General features: G+C 45.3%; 1 protein-coding gene across 2 annotated transcripts in view; it reads left to right on the top strand.

Annotated features, from left to right (window-relative positions):
• Positions 1–5,271: 5,271 nt before the first annotated feature.
• RGS8 (regulator of G protein signaling 8) overlaps positions 5,272–25,343 on the top strand; it is a 36,972-nt gene continuing 16,900 nt past the window's right edge. The window contains exons 1-4 of one of the 2 annotated variants that reach the window (XM_037907845.2): positions 5,272–5,556; positions 13,853–13,911; positions 18,221–18,322; positions 19,083–19,144. In XM_037907845.2, coding sequence (XP_037763773.1) covers positions 5,449–5,556; positions 13,853–13,911; positions 18,221–18,322; positions 19,083–19,144 — 331 coding nt within the window. In that variant the 5' untranslated portion in view covers positions 5,272–5,448. Of the gene's footprint in view, positions 5,557–13,852; positions 13,912–18,220; positions 18,323–19,079; positions 19,145–25,343 lie in introns of both variants that reach the window. The other variant, XM_037907844.2, reaches the window with a different exon arrangement.

The following is a 25,343-nucleotide window of genomic DNA, read 5'->3' as shown; positions in this document are numbered from 1 at the left end:
TTTTTGGACTTTCAACCACAAAAAGTTACCATGTGAGTGAAGACCTGGCAATGCCTTTCTGGACTGGGCTAGCAAGAAATGCAACATTAGTGCAAACATTTACAAAAGTGGCCAGTAATCAGGGGCCTGCCCATTTCTTGGGCATCCCTCTTGAAAAACCTTGGACCTGATTTTCAGAGGAGCTCAGCACCCGCATCTGCTTCAGCTGGATCTGTGGTTGCTCAGCACCTCTGAAAATCAGGTCCAAGGTGTCTCAGGCTGGGCACTGAAAATCAGCAGCCACTTCTGAAAGCGTGGATGCTTGTCCCTTATGTATACAGCCCCTGTTGCTCTTGTGGTTACAACTGTAGCCTTGGTTCAGTGCTGTAGCTGGCCTGCAACTCCCATTGACACCAGTTGGAGTCGGGGTGCTTGGTATTTCTGAAAAACCAGCCCAAGCTGTCTCAAGACAGGCAGCGAAAATCAACCACTGGAGGATGAAGTGAAGAGGTGGCGCTCGCCACTGGCATCGAGTGTCTTCACCAAATGCGCTGCAGCGTTGCAGTTACTGCAGTGCTAGCGCTGTAGGTATAGACCTATCCTGAGTCACTGACTGCGGTTTACACTCCAAGTCTGCGTATTGACAGATCAGTGACCCAATTCACGTGGGAGGGAATAATTGTCATGTTTAGGTGGAGATTAGTGCAGCTGAATCTCCTTGCAGGGAACAAGGCAATTGTGAGAACTTTCAGAGGTGAGAATCCAAAGTAGAGAACTATGAAGTCAGGGAAGCTGCTAATCCCTGTAAGGGCACTGCCCAGGTGTTTTACTTTGAATGAAGACTTTGCTTTTGTTTACACACAAGGGATTTACGTGTTTTTTGTACGCAACATCTACTGCTGAAGATGTCTTTGTCAGCAGACAAAGGCCCCAACAGCAAAGCCATTCTGCATGGCCTTGAATGTATTCACCCTTTATTCCAGTAGTATATACTCCTGCGGAGTTTAAAGCTCTACTCCTAAATACAAAGACTGGTAATACTCATTCCGACAGGCTTCCACATTTCAGTTACTATAATCCCAGAGAAAATAAAGGCCCTGGAGACACTAACACAGAAGGCCTCTATCTTCAGAGCGCCTCAGAGCCAGTTCTGTATGGCACAGGGTGATGAATGTGCAGTTATTGGATCTTTTAACAAAGCAGAGTGAATAAAAGTGCACATATTTCTCTCTCATCAGAGCTGTATCCTTTGCTGTGACTTTTCACAGTTACATAAATATGGCCTATTTTTCCCCCTGAATTAACATCTTGCTCTCTAAGTTTAGCTTTCACACACACATAAAACAAACGGTCTGATTTCTCACACACAGCTGGAACCTTGGCTCACACGGAAGGAACTGTTCTGTTCCTGCAAATATAAAGCATTCACAGTTAGTGACTGACAGATGGGGCTATGTCTGTCCTGTGAGTGGCCCCAATACTGTTCCAGCCTGTAAAATTCTGTGCACCATGGTGTGAACCTCTTCAGAGATGAACCATCCACCCCCATCTCCTCTGTTCTACTGAGCGCCAAAAACTGATCTTGTAACCATGCTCTGAGAGGAGGCAGATGGTCCTATGGTTATATGCTCCACGGAGTGGGTGAATGGGTACATGGCTTGGGACACAGAGCAGATGGCCATGCATTCCAGAAAGGAGACAGCTGTGAGTGGTCTCTTTCAAAAGAAACTCAGTGTAACGTGCAATGGGAGAAAGTGCTGAAATACCTGGAGAAAATGTGGATAGTGAATGTTGCTTAAAACCTCAGAGCTCTGGGGAGAAATCTCACACAGCACTATTATGGATTATTTGTATTACTACAGAACCTACAGGCCCCAACTGGGATTGGGACCCTAATCAGCTAGACTTTTTAAAACAAAGAAAAAGGCAGTCTCTACCTCAAATTGCTTATAATCTAAAATCTCAGAAATTCTTTCCACCTCTGTGTGTGTGATTTTTGTGGACCGCTCATGACTATGGTACCTGACACCTGGTTTCCAGTTTCAGGTAAGGTCTATTCACAGGGTGGGAAATGACTGACCCATTTGCGTTTACATGGTGGTTCAGCTTCTGCAACTTGGGGGTATTGTGTGACCTTTGCCCCAGTCTAGTAAAATTTATGGCTGAGGAACCGAGATCAAATTAGGAACCAAACCCTGATTTTGAGTCAGTTTTGGGCAAACCTTTCGCACAATCCTAATATTTATCCCCATTCCACTTCTGGGAGGAGCTACTTTCTACAAAGTATCTCTAGTCCATTCTGAGCCCGTCTGTCTTGTTCAGGCTGGACTCATTTCCATACCTCCCCCAGAGTGTTGGTTCTTACAGAGGGGGCTGTCTTCATATTTCTTGCCTCTCCCAGTTAGGTGGCAAGGGGCTTGATCTGGGCAACAGGGGATGGATCATTCAAAATTGCCCTGTTCTGTTCATTCCCTCTGAAGCACCTGGCATTGGCCACTGTCGAAAACAGGATACTGGGCTAGCTGGACCATTGGTCTGACCCAGTAGGGCCATTCTTATAGGATAGCCATCTGCCCAGGTTTTCCCTGGATCGTCCCTTTTTGGAGGTAGCTGTTCCAGGAAATCTGTAAGTCTCCCAAGGACATTAAAAGTCCTGGGTTTTGTCACTTGCGTAACAATACACCACTCAACACAAATCTGATCAAAACTCTGCATGAAGGAGAGGAGTGGTAGGAGCTCAGCCCGAAAGGGGAAGGCTCACATTGTGCCCAGTCCGGCAGCCATGCAATACAGCTGCCTTTCCTCAGCTCGCTTGGCCCCACCACCCTGATCCTCTGTGCCCAGTTGCCCTTGCTCTGCCCACCCCCATAATGCGACCACAGCACCTTCAACCTGAGAACAGGCTAGGCCAGGCCAATGGGGGGGAAGGAGCCTGCCTTACTGAGAGAGCAGAGACCACGCAGGAAAGGCCCCCGCTCCATATTTACCAACTAGGCCTTGATTCACCCTCCCATCCCTGCTCCCCACAATTGTACAATGACCACGCCACCGACTTTGGCTCCTCCTCTTAAAGGTCCTGGGTTTTTGTATTTCAGGTGGCAGCCCTTCCCGCAGAGCTCCCTCTGTCTCTTGCAGGAAGGGGGTCTGACTCCACAACTCTAACCCCTAGAGTGTCTTCTTTCATATTCTGTGGCTGCCTCCTCATTTCTCTAGTCCTACGCAAGTCTCTCTCTGACATCCTGGGATGGGGCTGTACTGAACCTCTCACTGCCATTCATTAATGGACATCTTGCCACTAATTCACCTTTATTTCCAGTGGGCCAAATCCTTCCCCCAGAACCACACCTGAGTAGCTGGGCTTGTGCAGAAAGCTCCATGGGGCTGGAAAGGAGAGATCTCCACCATCTCCCCCAATCATCAAGGGGCAGGGAAGACACTCTGTAGCTGCTACGGCAGCCCCATGGCTGCAGTAGCCCCAAAGCTGCTGTGCTCCCACTATGCAGGAGGAATGTCCCACATATTGAATCCAGTCTCTGGCCCTGCTTCTCACCTGCCCCACTCCTGTCCCCAAATTCTGCTGCCTGGAAATGAGGAAGGAGCCCGCTGTGGAGCCCTGGATGGATTCCCAAAATCTTCACCTGTGGGCAACAGATCCACATTGCTTCTGCTGCAGGTAGGGCCCTCCCCAGCAGCAGATCAGGGGGTCAGGAGCTGTCCAGTTTTGTTTTAAATCATTAATTATTGTTCCAGTGTTGTTTGCCTACTGTGACTGAAATACAGACTGATGTCTCCCATACAGAGTGACCCATAATGAAGCCATGTTCCTGTGGCTGAATAACTAGGCCATGAAGCACAATGGTAGTCTTGTGGTTAAGGCATTTGACTGTGACCCAGGAGGGCTGAGAGACCTATTTTTTGCTCTGCTATAGACTACTGTGTGACCTTAGTCAAGTCACAAAGACATATGAATGAATATGTATATAAATGGCACTGGAAGTGGTGTGTGCTCTCAGTGTAACAGGTGGATTGTGCATTGACTGACACATGGGAGACTTTTCAAAGCTTGCACTGAGTTTTTTATTGCACCACACCAATTAATGGCAGCCAGAATACTAAACCCTCAAGCGCCTCTATGAAAATTTAGGGCGCAACCTGGCAGCTTGGCGCAGGTGGCTAACAGGGTGAGGGACCCTGCCGGGGGAGTATGTGATACACCTAACCATCTCACCCATTTCTTTTTATCCTCATGAGTAAACCAACTGTCCAAAGCCAGATGGGGGGAGGGATAGCTCAGTGGTTTGAGCATTGGCCTGCTAAACCCAGGGTTGTGAGTTCAATCCTTGAGGGGGCCATTTGGGACCTGGGGCAAAAATTGGGGATTGGTCCTGCTTTGAGCAGGGGGTTGGACTAGATGACCTCCTGATATTCTATGATTCTATAAGATCCAGCTCATCCAGGCAGTGCACCGTTAGAGCTGAATAAAGGTGGGATTTTCAGAAGTGCCTAAATGAGATAGGAGCACAAGACCCACTTACTTGCAATGGGACTTTGAAAATCCCACCCTAAACACTCAGAGAGGGGCAGTCTGTGCCTTTCCCTGGGGAGGATTATGGCAGGATCCCAGGGACCATTGTTGCAGGAGCATCGAGCCTATGGCCAGACAGATGGCATCACACACAGCTGATTGCTGTTGTCTGCTGCAGCAGCTGAAGAGGAGGAAATACATCCTGCTCCAGGGTGCTCCACTCAATCCCTTTGGTCCCATTATGGCATGACCCAGGCAATAGGGACCATAGGCAGCAGCTGAGAGCTATATGACCCTGGTTCAGCAGGTGTGCACAGCACACTATCCTGGTTGTCTCTGGGTGCCCATATCTTTGGTGGCTCTGGAGCCAGGGTAGCCCTAACCCATCCCCCGTTCTTCAGCTGTGCACAGGCTTTCACGTTCTCCTGGAGATAAAGCAAACAGAATCTAGAAGTATGAGCACAACCACCCACTGTTTCCTATAACAACAGTCTCTATTTCTCACCTCTAGCATAGCCCTTTCCTTCCCAAGTTAATAAGCCAAAAACCAGGTAAGTCCTAACCCTCCTTTCTTCCCATCCTCCAGTGACCGCCTGGGAATCATTCTCCCCTCCCCTTTCCCACCACCGTATGCAGAAACAAGTGAATTCTGGGGAGTGAGCCTTAGGCAGCAGCCAGTGCACTGGAATAATGAGAGCTAGACAGGCTGTGCCATCCTGCACAAGTCTCTGTGTGTCTCTATCCACTGTGTGTGTATGCATCTGCGAGAGCATCCTCTCTCTCTCTCTCTTCTCCCCCTTCTCTCTCCTTCATAACCCCCTCCTCCTTCCACCAGCTCTTGTTCTTTTCATGAGATGCAGAGCTAGGAAGCTAGGAGAGTAGCACGGTGCTGCAGTTATTCTAGAGATAACTGTGGTCAGGCTGGCTACCCTTCACGCTCCCCGATGTACCAGGAGGCTGCAGACCCTGTCATTCAGAGCCTCGATGAGCCATGCCCATCAAGCACCTGCCAAAACTACATAGCCACCACCATGCTGACAGCTACAAGACAGGTAAGACCTAGGAGTTTGTTATTATGTAGGGAAGCTTCCGGGAAAGGCCTCTGTGTGAGAGGGCTACAGGCCTCTTGGTTCTCAGCTCAGATGTAATCTCCTTGGTGTTGACTTTTTCTTTATTTTAGCCCCAATTCCTGTGGTGAACAATGGGCCTGCAAAGGGGTGGGGGAGAGATCCGCATCGACTGTCACCACAATTAATGTCACCGTACCGCTTCTGTTGGTATGTTAATCTTTCTGGGGCCTCTTATGAATGGCTTAAAAAGTCTAGACACTGTTTCCAATTAGCAATTGCAGCAAGAGCTGTGTATTCCCTCCGATTCCCCCCATTTCATGCCTCCCCAAGCCTTGCCAGGGCCCATACTAGAAGCTGGGACTCCGGTTCTAGATATCTGTTTCAAGTGGATTAGCTGTGGTCTTTTCACACTTCTAGAATAACAATAATTTATCCTGGTAGCTATAGTTACAAGGTCTTCACTATATTTTTAGTTTCATTCATATTTTTTTTCTTTACAAGGATGGATCATATTTTCTTTTAAATACTCGGCTTCCAATTTATTCATGCCATTGTGACTAACACCAGTGATTAACACCACTGCTCACTTAATTAAAAATAAAACTAATTTGAGTGAAAGGAGAGTGTCGGAGGTGACAGAACTATGCCAAGTGCTCGATGTAGTGTAAACGTGCAGACGGTAGGAGAGTTGTGGGGGAGCAGGCGAGATCTAGTCCAAGAGGGTTGTCTCAACCCACCATACTGGCTGTTGGATAACTACTACTCTGTTGTAACAATTTCCATATTTTTGTTTTATGTTTGGTGCTTGGGGGTGAAATTTGGTAAATTAGAGTGGTCATGAAATAAGAGGGGCCAGTAGCACTGAAGTCTACACAAGCTTCTCAATATGGCTTCCCACCGATTCACCTCACTCCTGACCGGTATTAATCTTGTTATTCTAGTGCCAGGCGCCTACACAGCTCTACTAATGCACCTCAGTTCTGACCAATGTGAATCCTGCTGTTCTGGTACTGAAACCCCACACCCCTCCCTCACTGCACCATGCCACCGCTCTGCAGCATGCTTCTTTTTCCACCTCAAGGCCTCTCCTACACAGAAACTAATAATGCTGGATAACAGTCAGTGGGAATAGCCTGAACAGTTACTTTGAAAGCTTTCTACACAACGCTGTGGGTGCTTAATCCTTAGGGCTGGAATAATGCATGTAAATCCTGCAAATCACAGCTCTGCCAGCGTACCTCAGTCCAGATCTGTGATACTCCTGCTATTCCACTCCAGCCTCCTGAGCAGAGAATTGAGCTAAATGGTGTATTTTTTTTGGGGGGGGGGGGGGGGGGGGGGGGGGGGAAAGATCTCCTGGAGAACAGGGTGAGCCCATCTAGCGCATTTCATTTATGTCCTATTCCAGGTTTGAACAGTGATCTCTGCAGATGAAAGATGGCACATTAAGATCCTGATCCAGCAAAGCACTTAAGTATGTGCTTAAACTGAATAATGGGAGTCGCCCATTGAAGTTAAGCATGTGCTTAAGTCCTTTGCTGGATTGGGAGCTGTGTCTGCTGTGCCAGCTTGCACCTCTGAAGAGTGGTCAACAGCCCTAACCACTCTATAGATGGGGCTTGTGTGTCCTGTGGGTGACGGGTCTGATAAGAGCATGCGGACATAGCTGCCATCCCTATTAAATGGATTTCTAATTGCACATCACTTGGGCCTGTAATGGGATGCAACTGCAACCTCCAGGTGTCAGCCTGAACTTGGGTATTTGGTGACCTTGCTAGTTTATACGGTGTTCACTGTAATTATACCCTTCTCTTGGAAACTCTAGGTCAGTCAGGGTCTCCCTGAATTGTCTGGAAGTATCAAGTTAACTGCAGCATCCAGCAAACCCCACTGTCTGATGTGTATCTGATGTCACAGCACATGTAAAAGTGTGTAGCAGTTTTTGCTTCTGCTCCCTCATCTAGCAGGCTCTACCAAATATAATTTGTACTTATAACTTGTTATAACTTGTACATTTCCAGCAAGAGTCTGTCAGAGTTTCCACGATAAACCCCATTTTACAGGGGTTCATGCCAGTTGCAGTTTAGATACTGCCATATTTACATCAGCAGCATCAGTGAGGCTGAAAGCTTGGGAGGACTCCAAGATGACACTGAACAGACCTATGTCAGGATAAATATTTTCAGCATCTCTGCTCCACACATACCAGCATCATCTCCAAAATGCACACGCACGTGCACACACTCGTGTGTGTGGGTGTGTGTACGTACAGACATCACATTTAAGGGGAATCTCAGCAGCTCCGTTCCAATGCAAATGCTGTTACCACTCAGGGAGCCTTACTTGCTGCCTTGCTGTTGATTTTTCATTCTGCCTGCCTGAAGGAATCAGTGAGACTGAATCCTGAGCACACAGGCTGTGGTCAGAAGCCATCTAGCAGTTAGAGGGATTTGTTCTGCTACAGCAATCACAGCATGATGCCAGAGACAGTCCAGGATATGCTTTTGTCATTGACACAGGGGAAGAATTTAAATAGCTGGCACTCTTACACTGAACACAGAAAGACAAACCTATGGATCATATTTTATGTGTCTTTAATTTTCAAGGAACTCTGTAGCCCTGTGCTCTCCTACCTCCCTTCCCAGCACAGGATGAGCCCAGGTGCTTTCCTACCTACCTCTACCCAGTATGCGGTCCCAAAGTCTGTCCTGCCTTCCCCAGCCCAATACCTGCACTTCACACTCTCTCCTAGGTCTAAAGGGAGTAGAAGCATTTACAAAGCTTTAAACTAGAGCCTCAGATGTTTTCTGACCTGTTTGTATTGTTGTGAGCTGGGTTAAATCTTGTTGTTATGGATTGGGTGAAAGTGCTGCCTTTCATTCAGATTAAAAGTAAAGAAGTATTTGAAAAAACAGAAGTAGTACCCAGAATACAGGCACACAGGAAAACTTAAGGAGAAGCAGAACCACATGGCCCAAGGGGTTTTTAAATGCAGGGGCTAGGGCTTGGACTGGCGCAATGGTTTCTGTCAGTGTGTGTGAGAGCAGGAGCAAGGAGAGACAGAAGTGGCCAAAAAGCTAAGCAGACAGTAACAAAAGCACTGGTAATGTGGCCATATGAGAAAGCTAAGAGACAAGGCTTTTTTGGGGTGCAGAGTGCTGCTGGAAAAGGCAGGTTTGGAACAGCAAGCAAAGAAACTCTCCTGCTGTTTGATTCCTGCTGTGTTCAGGGAAACAGGACTTTATGTATAATCTTTGTAAATAAACAAAATTGCACCAAAGAAAATACCTGGTGCTATCATCAATTTCTCCTCCTAGTGAAAACAGGCTGCAGGGCCCCAAACTTTGGCTATGCACGCCAGTCAAAAACAGTACCAATATAGATCCCACCTGGTGGATTTCTCACAGGGCCCTTCTCACATATTATAAATCACCTTTTTATTTAGTGTTTTAATTCACTGTTCTGTCAACAGGAGGCTTAATTTCAGGCTGCAAGAGTGTGACCTTTGCTGCAATCCCAATCTGCTTCACCCCAACCCCAAAACAACATGGCACTGTCCAAACAGAGATCTCTAGGAGGACTTCTCGTATTAGACATCAGACACTGAGAGTGATTCTAATGTTTAACACTAGAGATGTTCCTTAGGCCCTAATTCTGAACCGTGGCTGAGAAGAGCTCAGCACCACTCCAGAAGAGGGATTAGAGAGTGCACTAAACTATGTTTGCAGTCCCTTGATCCTGGGCCCACCCAGGTGCCAATTTGGTTTCTGGGTATGTTTGATCAGCCTCATGGGGGAGGTGGGGTGCCATAGGAGCCACTATGGCATCTCTGCACCACCCAAGGTCCCCACTACAGTGGCAGAATCCCCCTGTGGCCAATTCAGATGGTTTTAGGACGGTGATACAAAGCTGAAAATGGCAAGGCACTGAGTGAGAAGAGAGTGGCAAGGAGGTATAACAGTGAGGGAATGATGGGAATAGAGAAAAAAGGAAGAAGAAAAGGTTAGAGACAGAAGGAAAGAGAGATGAAGAAGGGAAAGCAAAATAAACAGGAGAGGCAGAGAAAAGGAAAAAAAGTCAAAGCAAACATATCCAAACAGTGGCCCCAATTCAGAGATGAGTCAAAATAAGAGTTTCTAAGAGAATCTAAACTGATGTAACTTATCACGTCTACTATTCAACTACTAAATTACACCAATTTAGACTTCCTCAGGGTTTGTCTGTTCCAGAGCTTTAGCTCCAGGTCAAAACTATTTGTTCCTTTTAACCTGCTCTCCATCCAAGCACAAAGCTCACAGTCGTATATTACTCATGGCAGAAGTCAGAATAGGACCCACAAATGCAGCCTCATCTAGTTAGGCTGAATAGTGTGCAGCTAGCCCCAGTATGACAGCAGGGCAGTGCTGCGATACAACAATCAATGCAAGCTAGTCCTCCAGGGCAAGCCCTCAGGCTCTTCTGACCTCTTCCCACAGAGATCAAAGAGGCAACAAAGACTAATTAAAATTTAATCATGGGTGACTTCAGCTACCTGGATAGAAGTTGGTCAGATGTCACCGTGGAACAAGGTTTAGGGAAGCAATTTCTTGGCATCTTGAAAAAGTGCTTCTTGGAACAGCTAGTTGTAGAGCACACAATAGGAAAGGTTACTTGCCACTTATTCCTAAACAATGCAGGGGACACAGAAGTAACTATTCACTAGATAATAACGCCTACAGTCTAATTAAGTTTAACATCCTCAGAGGAGGGATTGGACAAAAATGTAGCATGGTGACACTATACTTTAGAAAGGGAGATTTCAATAACATAAGCAAGCTAACCGAGAAGACCTTAAAATCAACAGTGAGGTGAGGAATTTAAAATCTTTAGAATCAACAGGGAGGCTAGTTAACCATATCATAACAGAGACAAACAAAGGCATATGGACCCTTAAGCAAACAACCCCCCCCCCCACAAAAAAAAAAACAAAACAAAACAACAAAAATCACATGCACATGCACACATACTTCCAAACTGGAAGGGGGAAAAAGCATGTTTAAATGACTAGGTACAAGAGATTATTTGAGTCAAACAGGTATGGACCTGTAGCCCAAGTAAAGAAGTTCATTAACTCAGGAACACCCTCTAAAATGCCAGTGAATGCCATCCCTTCCCTGTCTATGATTGGATCAGATGATATCCTTTAGGACTTCTGTGATACCTCTGAGCAGAGTACTACTCTGTCCTTACTCAGTGGAAGGAGGAATATGAGAGAGGCACAAGTTACATATCAGGCCCTGAGAGAGGATGCTGCCACTGACTAAAAGACCATCAAAGCTGCAATCCTGGGCCAGCTAGCAGTTTCAGAAACAAAGGCTGCTGTTCTCTAGGAAGCACGTTTCCTCACGACGGTGACCATTCACTTTCACCTGGCAGCTCAGTGGCTCAAGCCATAGTCTGGGACAACAGGAGATGCAATGGACATAGTTGTTCTAGAAGAGTTTTCACATAGTGGGGCAAGCCAAAGGCATGCCGAGGGGGTGACAACCAGTTGTATGTTCATATCATAAATTTGGGGGATGTTGTCAGCTTGCCATGGGCAAAACATTAGCGACATAAAGGAGGCAGGGAGACATTTGAGTTTACAGAAGGTGCAGAGGGACCTGAAGGAAAGAGCTTGATGGTAGAGATTAGATTGTTGAGCCAGTAAATGACCTTCTGTCCTGTCCAGTGATTCCTTGTGTCCATAGAGTCTCCCTGATAACCTCATCTCAATACCACACATTTATGTTTTGTGTATTTGCTATTAGGCCATGAGGAAATTGCTGTAAAAGATTTCTTAAAGAGATTTAAAATGCTGGATGGTATTCAAATTTAATATTTAAATGGCTGTTTTATTAAAAGCTTTTAAATAGAAGCCAGCATAGTACATCTGCGAAAACAAAAACACAAGGGCCATTGTAGAAGGAATTTGCTATAAACCCTTCTCCTACCTCACAGAGGCTTTCTAAAATATTACACTGCAACATATAATTCTCTTTATCTTCAATTTAATTACATTTGCCATGCCGCATCTATCAACCCAGTGCACATAGTTTGTTCCTGATTAACTCAATCCTGACCCAGGAAAGTAATGGAGAGAAGTATCAGTCTCCACGGTTATTCTGGGGCTGCCCAATAACCCACTTTGCCCCAAGAAATGGATGCATTAACAACCCTAACCTGGAGAATCAATAAGGCAAATTACAGGCTTGGTTCTCTACTCTGTTACACTGTTGACGTCAATTGAGTTCACATGATGTAAAAACTGATGTAACAGAGGGAAGACTCACACCATAATCTCCAGATTCATTATACATCCAGGACAGGTGGCTCAGAGATTTGGTTTGATTCAGATCAAAGCAAAGTCAAAAAGTCTGGATGCTGGAGCTGAACTTTCCAAAATGGGTCTTTTTGTTGGTCTAGAAGTTGTGTTGAAGAGCCCTCAAGATCTGGCTTTTTTGTCATTGCAAAAATAACACATCTCATTGTATTGCAATAGCCCAGACAGAAGTAGGAAGAAGCACAGAATAGTGAAAATGACAAGCTAAACGTTCACTGAGCTCTCTGCAACGTTGTTTTGAATTTGGTTTGGATTTGGGCAAAGGCTCATGCTGATTGTTATTTAGTTTGAACAAATTCACCCACCTTATCAACACCATTTGCACACTATGAGCCTCAGCCTCTCACACTGGATGACAAAAGTCTTATGTCAGCCACCACGTTGGTTCAGTTCCTGGCTCCTGGTGAAACTGAGGCCTGATCAATCAGCATCATCACAGCCTGGAGTATTGTGTACTGAGCTGAGAATAGATAAATCACTTCCCTGAGAACTCCAGGTTATAAAGGAATAATTCCAAGATGAAAAGCTAGTATGGCTCTTATATTTGCTTAAATAATTTTTGTATCCATCATAAATCTTTTCTCAGTAGATTCTGCCCATATAATCACATGTGGTCTCAGGATATGCTTCAAGCTGGGGCTACAAAGAACACAAAAGCCAGAAGTCTTTACTAAAGAAAGAGGGGCAGGTGAGGCTTTCGACAGAATACCAGTTCCAGACAGTGACGGGAAAGGGTAGTAAAACAGTGGTAATTGTATGTTTGTGTGGCCAAGGGAGACATTTTGCATCTTTTCTGAGAATATTGGTTAGGATCTGTATTAAAGGGTTGGCATGTGGTATAGAAGGAAGTGGGATAAGAACAGGTCATCACAGCCTCACAGAAGTTAGAGAGGCAAAAAGACCTGTTAAGTCACCTAACGTAGGATTTTAAAAAGTGACTTAGGAGGACATGCGCCACTGACTTTCAAGTCACTTAGTTGCTTTTGAAAATGTCTCCCCTTGTCTATCCTCTCTGCCAGTTCAGGCCTGAGGGCACAAGGATGGAAGAGTTCATCGGTCTGTATATGAAGAGAGAGGGCAATTTGGATCTGTAACGGGAAGAGACGAGAGAAAACAGAAAGTGAGACACTGGTGGCTCTGTGTGGGAGGGCAGGGAATTTGGGTTGTTAGTAAAAGTCAGGTGAGAAGTGGTATGAGAGAATGTGAGATAACAGCAGGTCTTCATGGGATGGAAAGGAAATTCACATCTGTAACCTGCCAGGGGGGGATTTTTTACTGGCTCTGCATTTATCACATTACATCCAATAAGGAGCCTTCCTTGCCTTTTAATAGATTTGATTTGGTTTTGATGACAACAGGACTCTTTAATTATAGTCTCCAGTACCTTTTCTGTCAGCAGCTGTCTGTGGAAAGAGCTCTGTGACCTATGATCTGAAAGCAATAACGTGTCCCAACCTCAGAGGAGGGTTTTTTTTACGACAATGCAGGTTGATGCTTTATTCCAATTTAATCAGGGTAACAACAACAGAGAATGTTTGCAGGGGAATCCCATCTGAATTCTCCCTGTGAACCTCTCTCATATACAGAATATGCCAAGCGGTGGATTATTTTAATGTAATAGAAGCTAAGGGATTTGTGATCAGGTCAATGAGGAGGAGGAGGATGAAGGATGCAACAAAGTGTTCTGATCAGGTGGGCTATTCTGAAATCCCACCAATGAGATGTGTGAGCCGGCTCTGCAGTATTAGTGTAGCCAAGCCTCAGTCTGCTGGGTTAGGCTGCTTTAGTGTTTACTGGATGTGACACAGATAGGAGAGCTGCTTTCAGCTGTGCTGCTGCTCGGAGAAAGTGGGGAGGGGGAGGTGTGTCTGAGTGTGACTTTCTGCCTCTTAAGAGACTGCTCTATTCTCTCCGTAGAGCCTCTCCGATCACACAATTGGCAAAGATCCACAGGTCGTGAGGACAGGTCAAAGGCAGTGAGTATCTTTTCTCTGTCTCTGTCTTTTGTCTGTCTGGAATGCCTTATCCATGTTCAATTCATCTGGCTTTCTACATATATTGATGGATGTTCTTAATCTCTTGCAGTCTCTTTGGAAATCTCTGCTCTTCCTTTTTAAACCTCAGCATTATTAGTTTTCTCCCCTGGGATGGCTTCATTTTTCTTGTCCTGGGGTGACTCTACAATGTCATCTTGCTGAAGTTGGGTGCCACGATCAAAACAAACTCCCCCTCCTCTGCCCCCAGATAGCATCCTCAAAACATGCACTGGAAGACGCTGGCAATTCCTCTCTGCACTGGAGTTCTATTATAGGGTGGGAAAAGAGATGGGGTGTGTGGTGGGAGTGTGGGAGAAAGATCCATGGATGGATTCCTACTGGGACCAGTTTCACAGAGTCACATATTGGATCTATTAAGGTGTAAACAATTGGCTGTACCTGCAGCAGAGAGAATTACTGGTAGGTTTAAAAAACTGGGGAAGAGAGAGATCACCAGAGCCTCAGGTTTGCCCTCATTAGCTATCTTGGGTCATTCCAGCAATGAAGAGAGAAATACGTTGGTCAGAGAGAAGTTCCCCAGTGATCAGCTGTGGCATCAGCAGGAAAGGTGGCTGTGGTAGAGGGAAGGGAACATTGTGGATGATGGTGAGGGACAGTGAGGATGAGGTGGAACTGTCATAAATCAGGAGCCCAGAAGAGTGCAGAGCATTTTCGTGGTAGAACTCAAGTGCATGAACGTGTGGGGTTGTGTGGGAGAGGAGCACCAGCAGCTGCCCAGCTCTGCCCTCAGTGACCAATGCCAGCATGGCAATGGGGAAGAAAAATCGTGGCTACTGGAATCGAGGCATTCACGTGCTTTGGTTTCACATCCAAGTGAGGTTGTGTTAATAAGGAAATTCAAAGGGGCTTAGGGAATTATAGGGATTGGTTTCAGCTAAAACACAATGGAAGGCAGACGGTCAGAGTGGGGATTAAGGAAATGCATTCACTGGCATGTAATGCAATCCCTGCTCCATTAGTTTAGTGGGGAAGAGGCTTTGTGCATTTTTAACGTAATCAGGTCTTAAAATGGATGCTGCATTTGGCAGCAGTAGCCTTGGGAATTCTTCAGGCCCAAAGAAGGTGGGCACCCCACTCCTCCCCAGACAATCTCCTTTCTCTTCTGCTCCTTTGTCTTCTGCTTGGGTGCCTCCTTTGGGTAAGAAGATAGGGAGGTTATCAGGTGTTTCTCCTCTCTCATGGTCACTAGGAAGCAATTATACTGTGTGCACCAGGGAGACAGCATTTATCCATTATGTGTCCCATCAGCTTCCTTCCTGGTGGAACCTGGCCTTCCTCCCTGGAATGAGATTCAGTGACAAGGCAGAGGAACAAGCTGGCCCTGTGCCAAAGGTTGTCCATTTCCTCTGCTCTTTTCTCCTTCTCCTCAGCCATTCACAGACTGCACAGGCTCCAAGAGTCCAAATGATTAGATGCATCAGGAATTAGCTTTTATATTGTGTGTGAATGTTTGAGCCTGTGGTGGTGGTTAAAGGATCAGCCCCTACAGAAGGGTGAAGTCCTTGTGTTATTTTATTTGTAGGTTAGTTGCAGTGCCAGCTTTTCCAGGATGCCTGGTCAGTAACATCAACCATGACCTAGAGGGATGACAGGGGCAAGAAGTAGTTTGGCCTTAGCCAGTTCAGTCCTGAGCTGAGCCCATTGAGCAAAGACTGCCAATTGTGTTGAATGAAACGTACTGTTATGTCAACTCCTGCCATTCAGTGGTGAGCTGACACCACCAAACTCATTTCACTTAGACCTGAAGCTGGACTAGAACCTTGGTTCTGGGGATTAAAGGAGAGGATTAAATTTCCTGCTATGACCAACCTTCAACTCTGAATGGTTTTCACTGAAAATCCAAGATTCCCTTCTAGGAGGCAAGAGAATTAAATGGGTTGAGAACAGCTGTCCCTCCTTTTACAGAGGATTCTTTGATTTTAAGGGACAGGACATGAAACAGTAAATCCCTCCTCCCCGCAGTCTTATCTCCTGCAAACAGCACTGGCCGCCCTACAAGCCGGCCAGTTAAAGGGTTAACTGTAACTGGATGCCTGCATGGATGCCTTACTGATTCCATGGAGGTAACTGAAAAGAAATGATCCATTCTTCACCCCTTCCCACCCTGTAACCCTCTCCCTTGTCTGATAAGCCTTTAAGCTCATTCCAATGTACCTCTTCCCCTCCTGACCTTCCCTTGCTTCTCCATTTCCCATGGATTCCATTTCCTTCTTCCCCTTCTGCGTCCTTCCTTGGAAGTCAAAACCTTAGGCTCAATATTCCATCAAAAATGAGATCCTCCTTGTGTAGCAGCATCTCTGTCTTTCCCGTACTGTTATTCCCTGCTGCAGTCCCTTGATCTCAGACATCAGAGAAATTTAACCAGCATTGCGGTAATGCGTGTCGCACCTCTGCTGAGCAATTCATGAGCCTTTCACAGAGTCTGCTGGAACAGGCATTGCAGGAAGGATGAAGGTTGGGGGTGACTGGTGGAAAATGCATTAAAAAGCTCATAGATTAGACGCAACAAGACGGTCTGAATGAAATAGCATCGGAGTCCTCAACATAGTTGAGAGATGGCATTTTACAGGGAATGTTTCTGCATCAACGTTTAGAGTCCTTGTGGAATTTTGTCCTGAGATCTTTGGTCACATGTCCATGTTTTGACGTCATCCAACAATGCCTGTAACTAAGGATCTCAATATTTTGCAATAGTTAATGCTACGAGCTGTCCATATTGTGCCAGAGAGACAATCATTGCATTCAATTAATATTTAATTTGCTCTAAAATTATATTAAAACATGCATAATAGGAACTATCTGAGAGTGATAAAGAAGGAAAAAAAGTGGGCACGATGCAAACTGGCTCAGGGACTAGCACCAATGTGTTCGGAAAAAATATTATATATGGAATGGAAGAATATTATGCTTCCCTCTGCAGTCATGGAAAGATTTATCAATCTGTTTTGCAGAAGAGTTAAAAGAAGAGGGTCTTTCAAGGTCAGGGTTGGGTCCAGTATCGGAAGAGCGTGGGCTGAATTATTGAATTCTCCAATTCTCATCCGCAGGAGAAGGTGCTCTCATTTAGTGTTGGGAGAATCCATTAGCCGAGATGCTTTTCGGGTTGGAGAGAGGAGTAATGGATTATGCATTTCTTGCTCTTTCAAACCATGTTGTAAAACTATTAACCAATATTTATTTGTTTGAGAGTGCCAAAATAGTACTGTTCCTGTACAGTGGCAATTGCTCTCACCTTCCTGTTTGATGCCTCTCCACCCAAGTTTTCCCAGTGAGATTGTTATGTAATAATTGGGTGTTGTGCACGTGTCTCCCACCCCACTGGAGGGGTGGAAATGGTTACGAGGTGGGAAGGGGTAAAATCTGTGGAACATGTTTTAGAGAGCAAATGATAGAGTAAATCCTTGCACAGATAAATCTATAGTGGATGAAATTTATCTCTAGTCCACTAGTCCTTGTCACTCTGAATTTACAGATCCCATCCAGAATCCTGCCAGGCCTTTATGATTCTGTATTAGAAGGTCATTTGCAGCGCCCACCTGCTCCCTCTAATCCTTTATGCCCCCCTAACTGCAAGTGCTCATGGTATTTGTACCATCCTTGCACTGGTGAAAAGTGGCGACTGATTTCTGGCACAGCTGCCTAGTTCCCCCTTCTATCATCCAGAGAAGAGAGCCACAAGAAACCATTCCAAGCCTGTGGCCTTTCACACTGATTCACCATTCTGACCTACTGACTTGTGAGCTACAAAGCAAGGGCTTTAATTACTGGAGACTCTGTTCTGATATTTTAGTCCAGGGGTTGCCAAACTGGGGAATGGGACCCGTCAGGGGGTTACAGGGTTATTACATGGGGGGGGGGGGGTTGTGAGCTGTCAGCCTCCACCCCAGACCCCTGTTTGCCTCCAGCATTTATAATGGTGTTAAATATATTTAAAAGTGTTTTTAATTTATAAGGGGAGTTGCACTCAGAGGCTTGCTATGTGAAAGGGGTCACCAGTACAAAAGTTTGAGAACCACTGTTTCAGTCCTATCTGCCCAAACAAAAAACCATCCTAGATATCTCTCAGCCTTCATTGAAGATGTTTGGCTAAACCCTCAGAACCCTTGCTTGGGGGCCTCATTAGATAAAAAGTCACTGAGATCTTGCATTGTACAACTCTGGCTAGTCTTGTAATTGTTACCTTCTCTGGTTCTCCCCTGCCTGCACCCCTATCCCGTACTGATTACAGGAACAGAGGGATGAGAACTCGCCTGGGCTGCCTGTCTCACAAATCAGACTCATGTAATGATTTCACAGCCATTCTTCCAGATAAGCCCAACCGGGCTTTGAAGTGAGTATAGATGCACCATTCTCCTTCCCTTTCTATTTGTATTTCCTTCCTTTCATTGTACTTTGTAAGCTTTGAACCCCAATCCCTGCAACTGGAATTGGTTTTAGCACTGAACATTCCTGAAAAATAATTAATTTAATCTTTTGAGAGCAAGCAATGAAAAATCCCCAAATCTTTGGAGATCTGCTTTTCCCAAAAGGAAGACAGAAACCCACAGAATTTGAAACAGCACCAGCTCTGTTAGAAAATACTTGCATCATGGATAAATTGGGGCAAATTCTCAGATAGAACATGCATACCACCCCCCTGATACAAATGGGAGTTGTGTGCATTTATCTGAGGACAGAATTTGGCCCATTGTTATTACAAGTCTAAATATGAGCAGTCACCTCTGCATAACAGGTGATCAGCATCTTCAATCCATAGCCCTATTATGCTCTACAACACTGGAAGCATTTAACTGATCTGCTAAGTTTCATTATTAAAGTCAAGAACAAACAGCTTTATTGAATGCATCCAGCTTGCGTTAAGGTTTAGCTAAAACAACTAGACCTCCACACCTCCAAAGAGTCTTGTATCAGCATGTACTAGGACATGTGTAAAACTTGGGATTAATTCCTCAGTGATTGCCTCTACTTTGGTTGATACAAAGTCCTGGTCTAAAACATCTGGTGTCTTGTCCAGCCCTTCCCGGGCAAGTTGCACCAGAAGGCTGTCTGTAATAGACTATTTGTGATTGTCATTTCCTTTCTTTTAGAAGATTATCAACAGAAGAAGCCACAAGATGGGCAGATTCGTTTGACAGTCTCTTGTCCCATAAATGTGAGTAGAAGCTACATTCTACCTCCATCCTCTTTCACAAATATTTACTGTAGTTCAAATGTGAAGAATCGTATTAGATGGCACAAGGACCCTCAGTGGATCTCTACATAACTGTCTGTCTATCTTAACCATCCATAATTAAGGAATCAGGGCAATATCACAAGAACATGCTGGGAGGGAGTGTGTACTATAACACTAACATACACTGTGGCTGAAATTTTCAAACTCGCCTGGGGGATCTGGCTGCCCAATTCCCATTAATGTTAATGGGAAATCCAGTGGGCATTCAATTCCCCTATGTGACTTTGAACATTCCAGCATATAGCTTTGCTCATTACAAAAATGACATATTTTAGTTGTTACACGGTATAACCTATAGTTAAACATACAAGTGTGAATGTTCTACAAACACAAACCATACAGAACCATGTAATCATCACACTTCAGACCACTAAACAGATCAATCATTCCAATTCTGTTTATAAAAATATTATTCTGCTCCACCAACGCATCCTGCTGGGAAGCTATGGAATTCTGATATCATGGAACGGAACCTGGGACTGCATCCTTTCACAATCTTTTCTACACCTTTAACAAACAACATATTAAAATTAGCAGTGTATATCCAATAGCATGTTTCCATTACAGAATGAAACAAGGGGGCAAACTGAGATTGTGTGAGCAGTGTAAACTAAGAGGGGTGAGAGTGTGTGTGGTGAAGGCTTATATTTTCAGGAGGGAACGGGCTAGACTCCTTAAGTGTTTAGACTGACCTTTTTTTTCCCCCCTGAACCCCATTGAAACCCCAGTGTTTTCGGTTAGGAACTAATTGATGACTGTAAACTGCTTTGAGATCCATGGATGAAAAGATGCTGTATTATTTCACCAACAATAATTCACTGAGCATATCATTTTTGCAGCTAGGGGAAAATATTCAACTTTTTAAAACCTCTTTTTTGGTCAAAACCCAAAATATCATGGAAAACTTTTGTCAATATCCAATTTTTTTTTTGCCCAGCTCTAATTTTGTCATAGTCCTATGTTACCCCTGAGCATAAGTTAGGACATTAAGAAAGGTAAGGCATGTAGTATACAAGAGTATGCTTCTGTTACAAAAGCTAAGTAGATAAGGTTATATGTGATGAAATTATAGAAATAGTTTCCCTTTTAGCTGGTTGATGTGACTCCAGCCTTAGAACATCATACAGTGGCCACCATAAAAATGTCAGCATTTATTAGCAGCTACTGCACAGGGCTTGCTGAGACACCAGCTTTCTCCCATATCTAGAATAGGAAGTCATTGTGGTAACTATATGGTGTGTGATGACAGAAGCGGAGTTTCTAATAATGGCCCTGTAGAGTTACCCAGTGAATAGTGAAATATCAGTAATTTAATAACCCCCCTTACCACGGAATACTCTACATTCTGTTTTGTACCAGAAGCCTCTGGAATTGCAAATGTGAGGGTCAAAACCTGCTCTCAGTTAAACTGATACAAATTTGAAGTAACTCCATTGACGTCAACTGCGTTACTCTAGAGTTACACCAATGTAAACGAGAGCAGTGCTTGGCCCACAGACCTTTGCGTGAAAGGGATTATGTTGTGGTAGTCATAGTAGGTATTTTCATTTTCATAACTACATTACATTAAAAGACAATGGAACTGCCTAAGATTCATTGTGGAAGCAGAACAAAGCTTCAGTTATCTGCATTCCCCCCCCCTCCATTAAGTAGCACACATGAACAAACATTGTCTTAAGGTCAGAGAGATAAAGAAGTCTTGTGTCTACTCTAGCATTTCTGTGTGACTGTCCCTAGTGAACATTTTCAGCTAAGCGCCTACAGCTAGTGGCAAAAAAGGAGAGAACTATATCAGTCAAATTTCCTTATGACTGCCGGTGTGAACAGTGTTTGCTAGCGTAATATCAGCTCATGCTCTGGGGCATAAGATGATCACCAGCTGGGCTCAGAAATAAATTTTCTCTTTGCTTTATAGTGTATGCAGGTATCACATTTTCTCTGAAGCATCTGGCATAGATCATTGCTTCACTAGATAGACCACTGGTCTGTTCTGGAATGGAAACTCCTGTGTAAATTTCAGAGGGGTTAAGAATTAGTTATGGTTTGCTAATTCACTTGGAATAATGTTGTTGACTCACAATTTTCACCTGCCACAGTCAAAGTTAAACCTGGAATGAGGTTTTGGGCCTCTTCAGACCAAACAATTCCTTGATGTAATGGTGTGTTATGGCATAGACAGTGCTCAGGAATTGAATGATAGAGAGGAGCCAACTCAAAGCTGTCCCTCCAGGGATATACTGGAAGGAAGCAGAGAGGTATTTCTCAGATCAAAGGGAGGAATTAAATGTTACTAAAATGATACAATCTTGAGACCCTCATAACAATTCAATGGGTATTGCCAAGGTAAGGAGGTCGACACTGTACCTAGAGAGTCAGTATTCTTTTTTGGAACTTCTGAACCTCTTGTTGCCACATACAATGAGACTACAAAGAGGCTGCAGGTGGAGACATTCCAAAAAGGCCTCTAACAGAGCATCATGCAGTCTCTATGTGTAATATCAGCTCATTTACCTTTGTAAAATAGCAACTGAAGTATGAGAGGCTGCTGCTTGAATTGCTTTAGTGAACTTTATAGTAACATTTAATCTCGACATAATACTTTCAGGAGAGGGTCTCTTGAGTGGAGTCTAGGACCTTAGTTAAAAGGTGTTATGTTTCCAATAAAATCTGGTTCCAGAATGATACCAGAACTTAAGGAGATCCATTGCTCTCGCTCTCTCCTACCCCTCTCCAACAATCTCTACTCAGAACCCCTCTCTTTGGGGTCTCTCTGATCGCAATCTTGACCAGGGATCATGTTATTTTCTTAAATAATATGCAGCGTTCTCATTCTGGACGTGATTCATCTCTGCACCAGCATGGAGGCTAGCAGAGGGACTGAGGGGAAGCTGGCTTGTGCTTTTCCTATCCTGGGGTTGCTGCCAGGCAGCCCTCCGGTGCAGGTTACCTTTTGTCCTGGCCGCCATGGCCCCTATGGGACTTGCAGCATCTTAGGAAAAGCCACGGCATTGAAACACTGAGCCATACCCCCACCAGCCCTGTATTCCTGCACCGGGGGCTCTTGTGGGGTCATGGGGCTGTAGAACCAGTGGGGTCACCTCTGTGATTGCTGAGGAGTTCAACTGCACCAGGGGTATTCCTGGCAGGGAAGAGAGCTTCTGGCTGCTCGGAAGCCCTTTTAGGCCAGCTATGCTGTTACAAAGGGGTCATAGGTCACCAGTGAATTAGTTCCATGTCTCTAGGGTCTCCCAGGATGGGCAATGCCCTACTGGATAAAGGAAATGGAATGATTCCAACTGTCTAGTCTGCAGATCATATAAAAAGACCTCAGCATTGACACTGGGACGTGATCAGGAACAAGGGAGGCAGCACAACTCATGTGCTTCTAATCACACACAGCTCTGCAGCAGGCATCTGTCTTTAGCATTAGTCTGGGGATAAAGCATGTGACTCCACCTCCATCATTCTAACGCTGTTTTAAAGGAACTGCTGCCAACTGGTTAAGAGTGGCTGAAGTCTTAATTCTGTTGATACTTTCAGGTAAACAACTTAATGCGGCGTATCTACCTGCTGGAGATGCAGAGCAGTTCAGACGCACAGGATTAGCCAGCCAGCTCCCCTTCTGCCGCAAGTGCTTTCTCTTCCCATCACAGAAAAACCTCAAAACATAATACACAAATATTCCCTTGGCTTGGGGCTGCACTGGCCCAGGGAACAACCTTCTCCCAGGCAGTCTCTCAACCTTCTCAAGCCAGGAGCAACTGCTCCTATGGCTCCGCCCTGGAGCACCTGAGTTGCTATTAACTCCTTGTTTGCCAGGGACAGGACAGAGAGCTCTGCATAGTGCACAATAATGTCAAATGTTCATTTTCTAAAAGCAAGTACTGAGGGGAAAACCTCAGGGAAGTGCGGTAGCATAGGAAGGGGATTCTGTAGTCAATGCGACGTGCTTTTAGTACATTTACCAGGAAGTGACTTTAATGTGCTGTTTTTGGACATTTTTTCCCAGTTCATGCCATTAAGGTTAATGATGACTCCCATGAGACGGGAGCTTGGTCTGGCCTGGAGAGTGTGTTTTCAGCAAGTGACAGAAGAGTAGCCTCTCTCTGTATCTCATGCCCAGGAGACATGGTCTGGCCAGCCAGATGGAGATTCCTTTTGACAGTATACCGGCGGAGATGCAAGCAATGGCGCATCTTGTTCTGCATCTCTCACGGGGCTGGACACGTGGCTTGTCATTTGTCCAATATCCACCAGGACAAACTGTCCTTAAACCCTCAATCTGTTTTCAACAAAGAGACATGGAAAAACCTTCATGTATGTTTCCTTCTTAGATTTGTGACAGTTATTTTTCTCTCCTCCGTACTGTGTGATCTCTGTGCTCTTCTGACATATTATCCTTTTTCTGCCTTTTCTTGATCACTCTTTGCCCTTCTTCCCACAGATTCCCATCTCCTTCTGGCTCTTTTTGAGCTAGGACAGCACTGTATCTGCTTTGTGCTACCGACATGAGTCTAAAATTCATCAAAGCAATTCCTAGGATGAGAAATGTTCCTGTACCCTCCTCGCCTCATTCAGTGTCAACAGGGCAGTATTTAGACCCCTAAGTGTCTAAATTCCTTTTGAAAAATGAAACATAGGCATTGCAGTGCTGAGTGCAGAAACACCTAAATATCTTTAAAAATCTCAGCCTATGCCTTTGTTTCTTAGGTTAAGTGCCAATCACATCTATGGCATGAAATACAAACATTACATAAATAATCATTAATCTTCGCGTTCCAGCATTGGCTAGACTCCTGGCGATTAGACTGTCTGCCTGAATGATTTAAGCCTTTAGTCTTGGATCTTCTCAAGATGTTGAGGCCTTCCTTAGTTGCCACTCATCATTCACTAGCCTGCAGAGCTCCTTCCTTTCAACCCTTATTGCTCTAGTCAATCTACTCTCCATGTTCTAAGGGAACGAACACAACGTTGGTTGTGAGGAACTCTTTGAGTTCTAACTACAGCTCTGTTACTGACCTTGGGAAAATTCATGAACGTGCCTGCTTTACTGCCCCCATCCACACAAGGACAGTAATAATACTTATCTAGTTCACAGATGAACTGTGGGGATGCATTAATGTTTGTACAGCACTACAAATCAGTGACATAAGTGCCAAATATGATAATTACTTAAAGCATACAGGGCTAGATTATACTTTTAGGCACATCCCTGTATTGGGAGCACAGGGGGAGCCTTAGCACCCCAGGAGGATCTCGGAAAAAGATAATTGTCTGGGAAATAAGTATACTTAGCACAATCCCTCCCCAAGATCCGCGGTGCACCTTACTGCTCTAGGGATCAGCATGAAGGTGGAGCAGGTACACAGGGACATAAACTGAAGTCCTTAGTGAGGCTGAGGCTAAACTCCCACTGAAGTCAATGGGAATCATGGCCGAATGAGAAGTGAGTAAAACCCAAGTAATGACTTTGGGACCTGGCTTGTGTTCACGGGGTAAGAGTGAAAGGAGAATGGACTAGCCTTTCGTTGCTCTGCTCCTGGGTCATTCTTAGGATTTATGGGGCCCTACACAGTATTATTAAACTGGTGCCCCTATGCTGGCACAACTGGTGCCCCTACGCCAGCGCATTTGGCTCTGTGAATATTGGTGCCCCTATACTGCCCCTACGTGAGTGCAACTGGTGCCCCAATGCTGGTGCATTTGGCTCTATGAATCCGGCCCCTGCCTTCTGCCTAGTAAGGAGGCTGCAGCGCATGCTGGGTGTGGGGGAATCGACTCGCTCTTACCTGCTGTCCCGGTCATAGGTGCGGACTCTGTGTGTGGGTGCTCCGGGGCTGGAGCACCCACGGAGAAAATTTAGTGGGTGCAGAGCACCCACCAGCACCAAGCTCCCCTCCTTCCCCCTGCCACGCCTCTTGCGTGCCAGCGGCCCCCTGCTTACCAACTCCTCCCCCTCCCTCCCAGTGCTTCCTGAGTGCCGCGAACAGCTGATTTATGGCGTTCAAGCTCCGGGAGGGATGGGGGGAAGTGGGGACGGGGCACCCTCAGGGGACAAGACGGGCTGGGGGTGGGGCCTGGAGCAGAAGGGTGGTGTCAAGTACCCCCTGGCAAGATG

This window comes from Chelonia mydas, chromosome 8, assembly GCF_015237465.2.
Source record: "Chelonia mydas isolate rCheMyd1 chromosome 8, rCheMyd1.pri.v2, whole genome shotgun sequence".
Classification (NCBI taxonomy): domain Eukaryota; kingdom Metazoa; phylum Chordata; order Testudines; family Cheloniidae; genus Chelonia; species Chelonia mydas.
The sequence above is the reverse complement of the archived record's forward strand: the minus strand, read 5'-3'. Positions and strand labels throughout refer to the sequence as shown.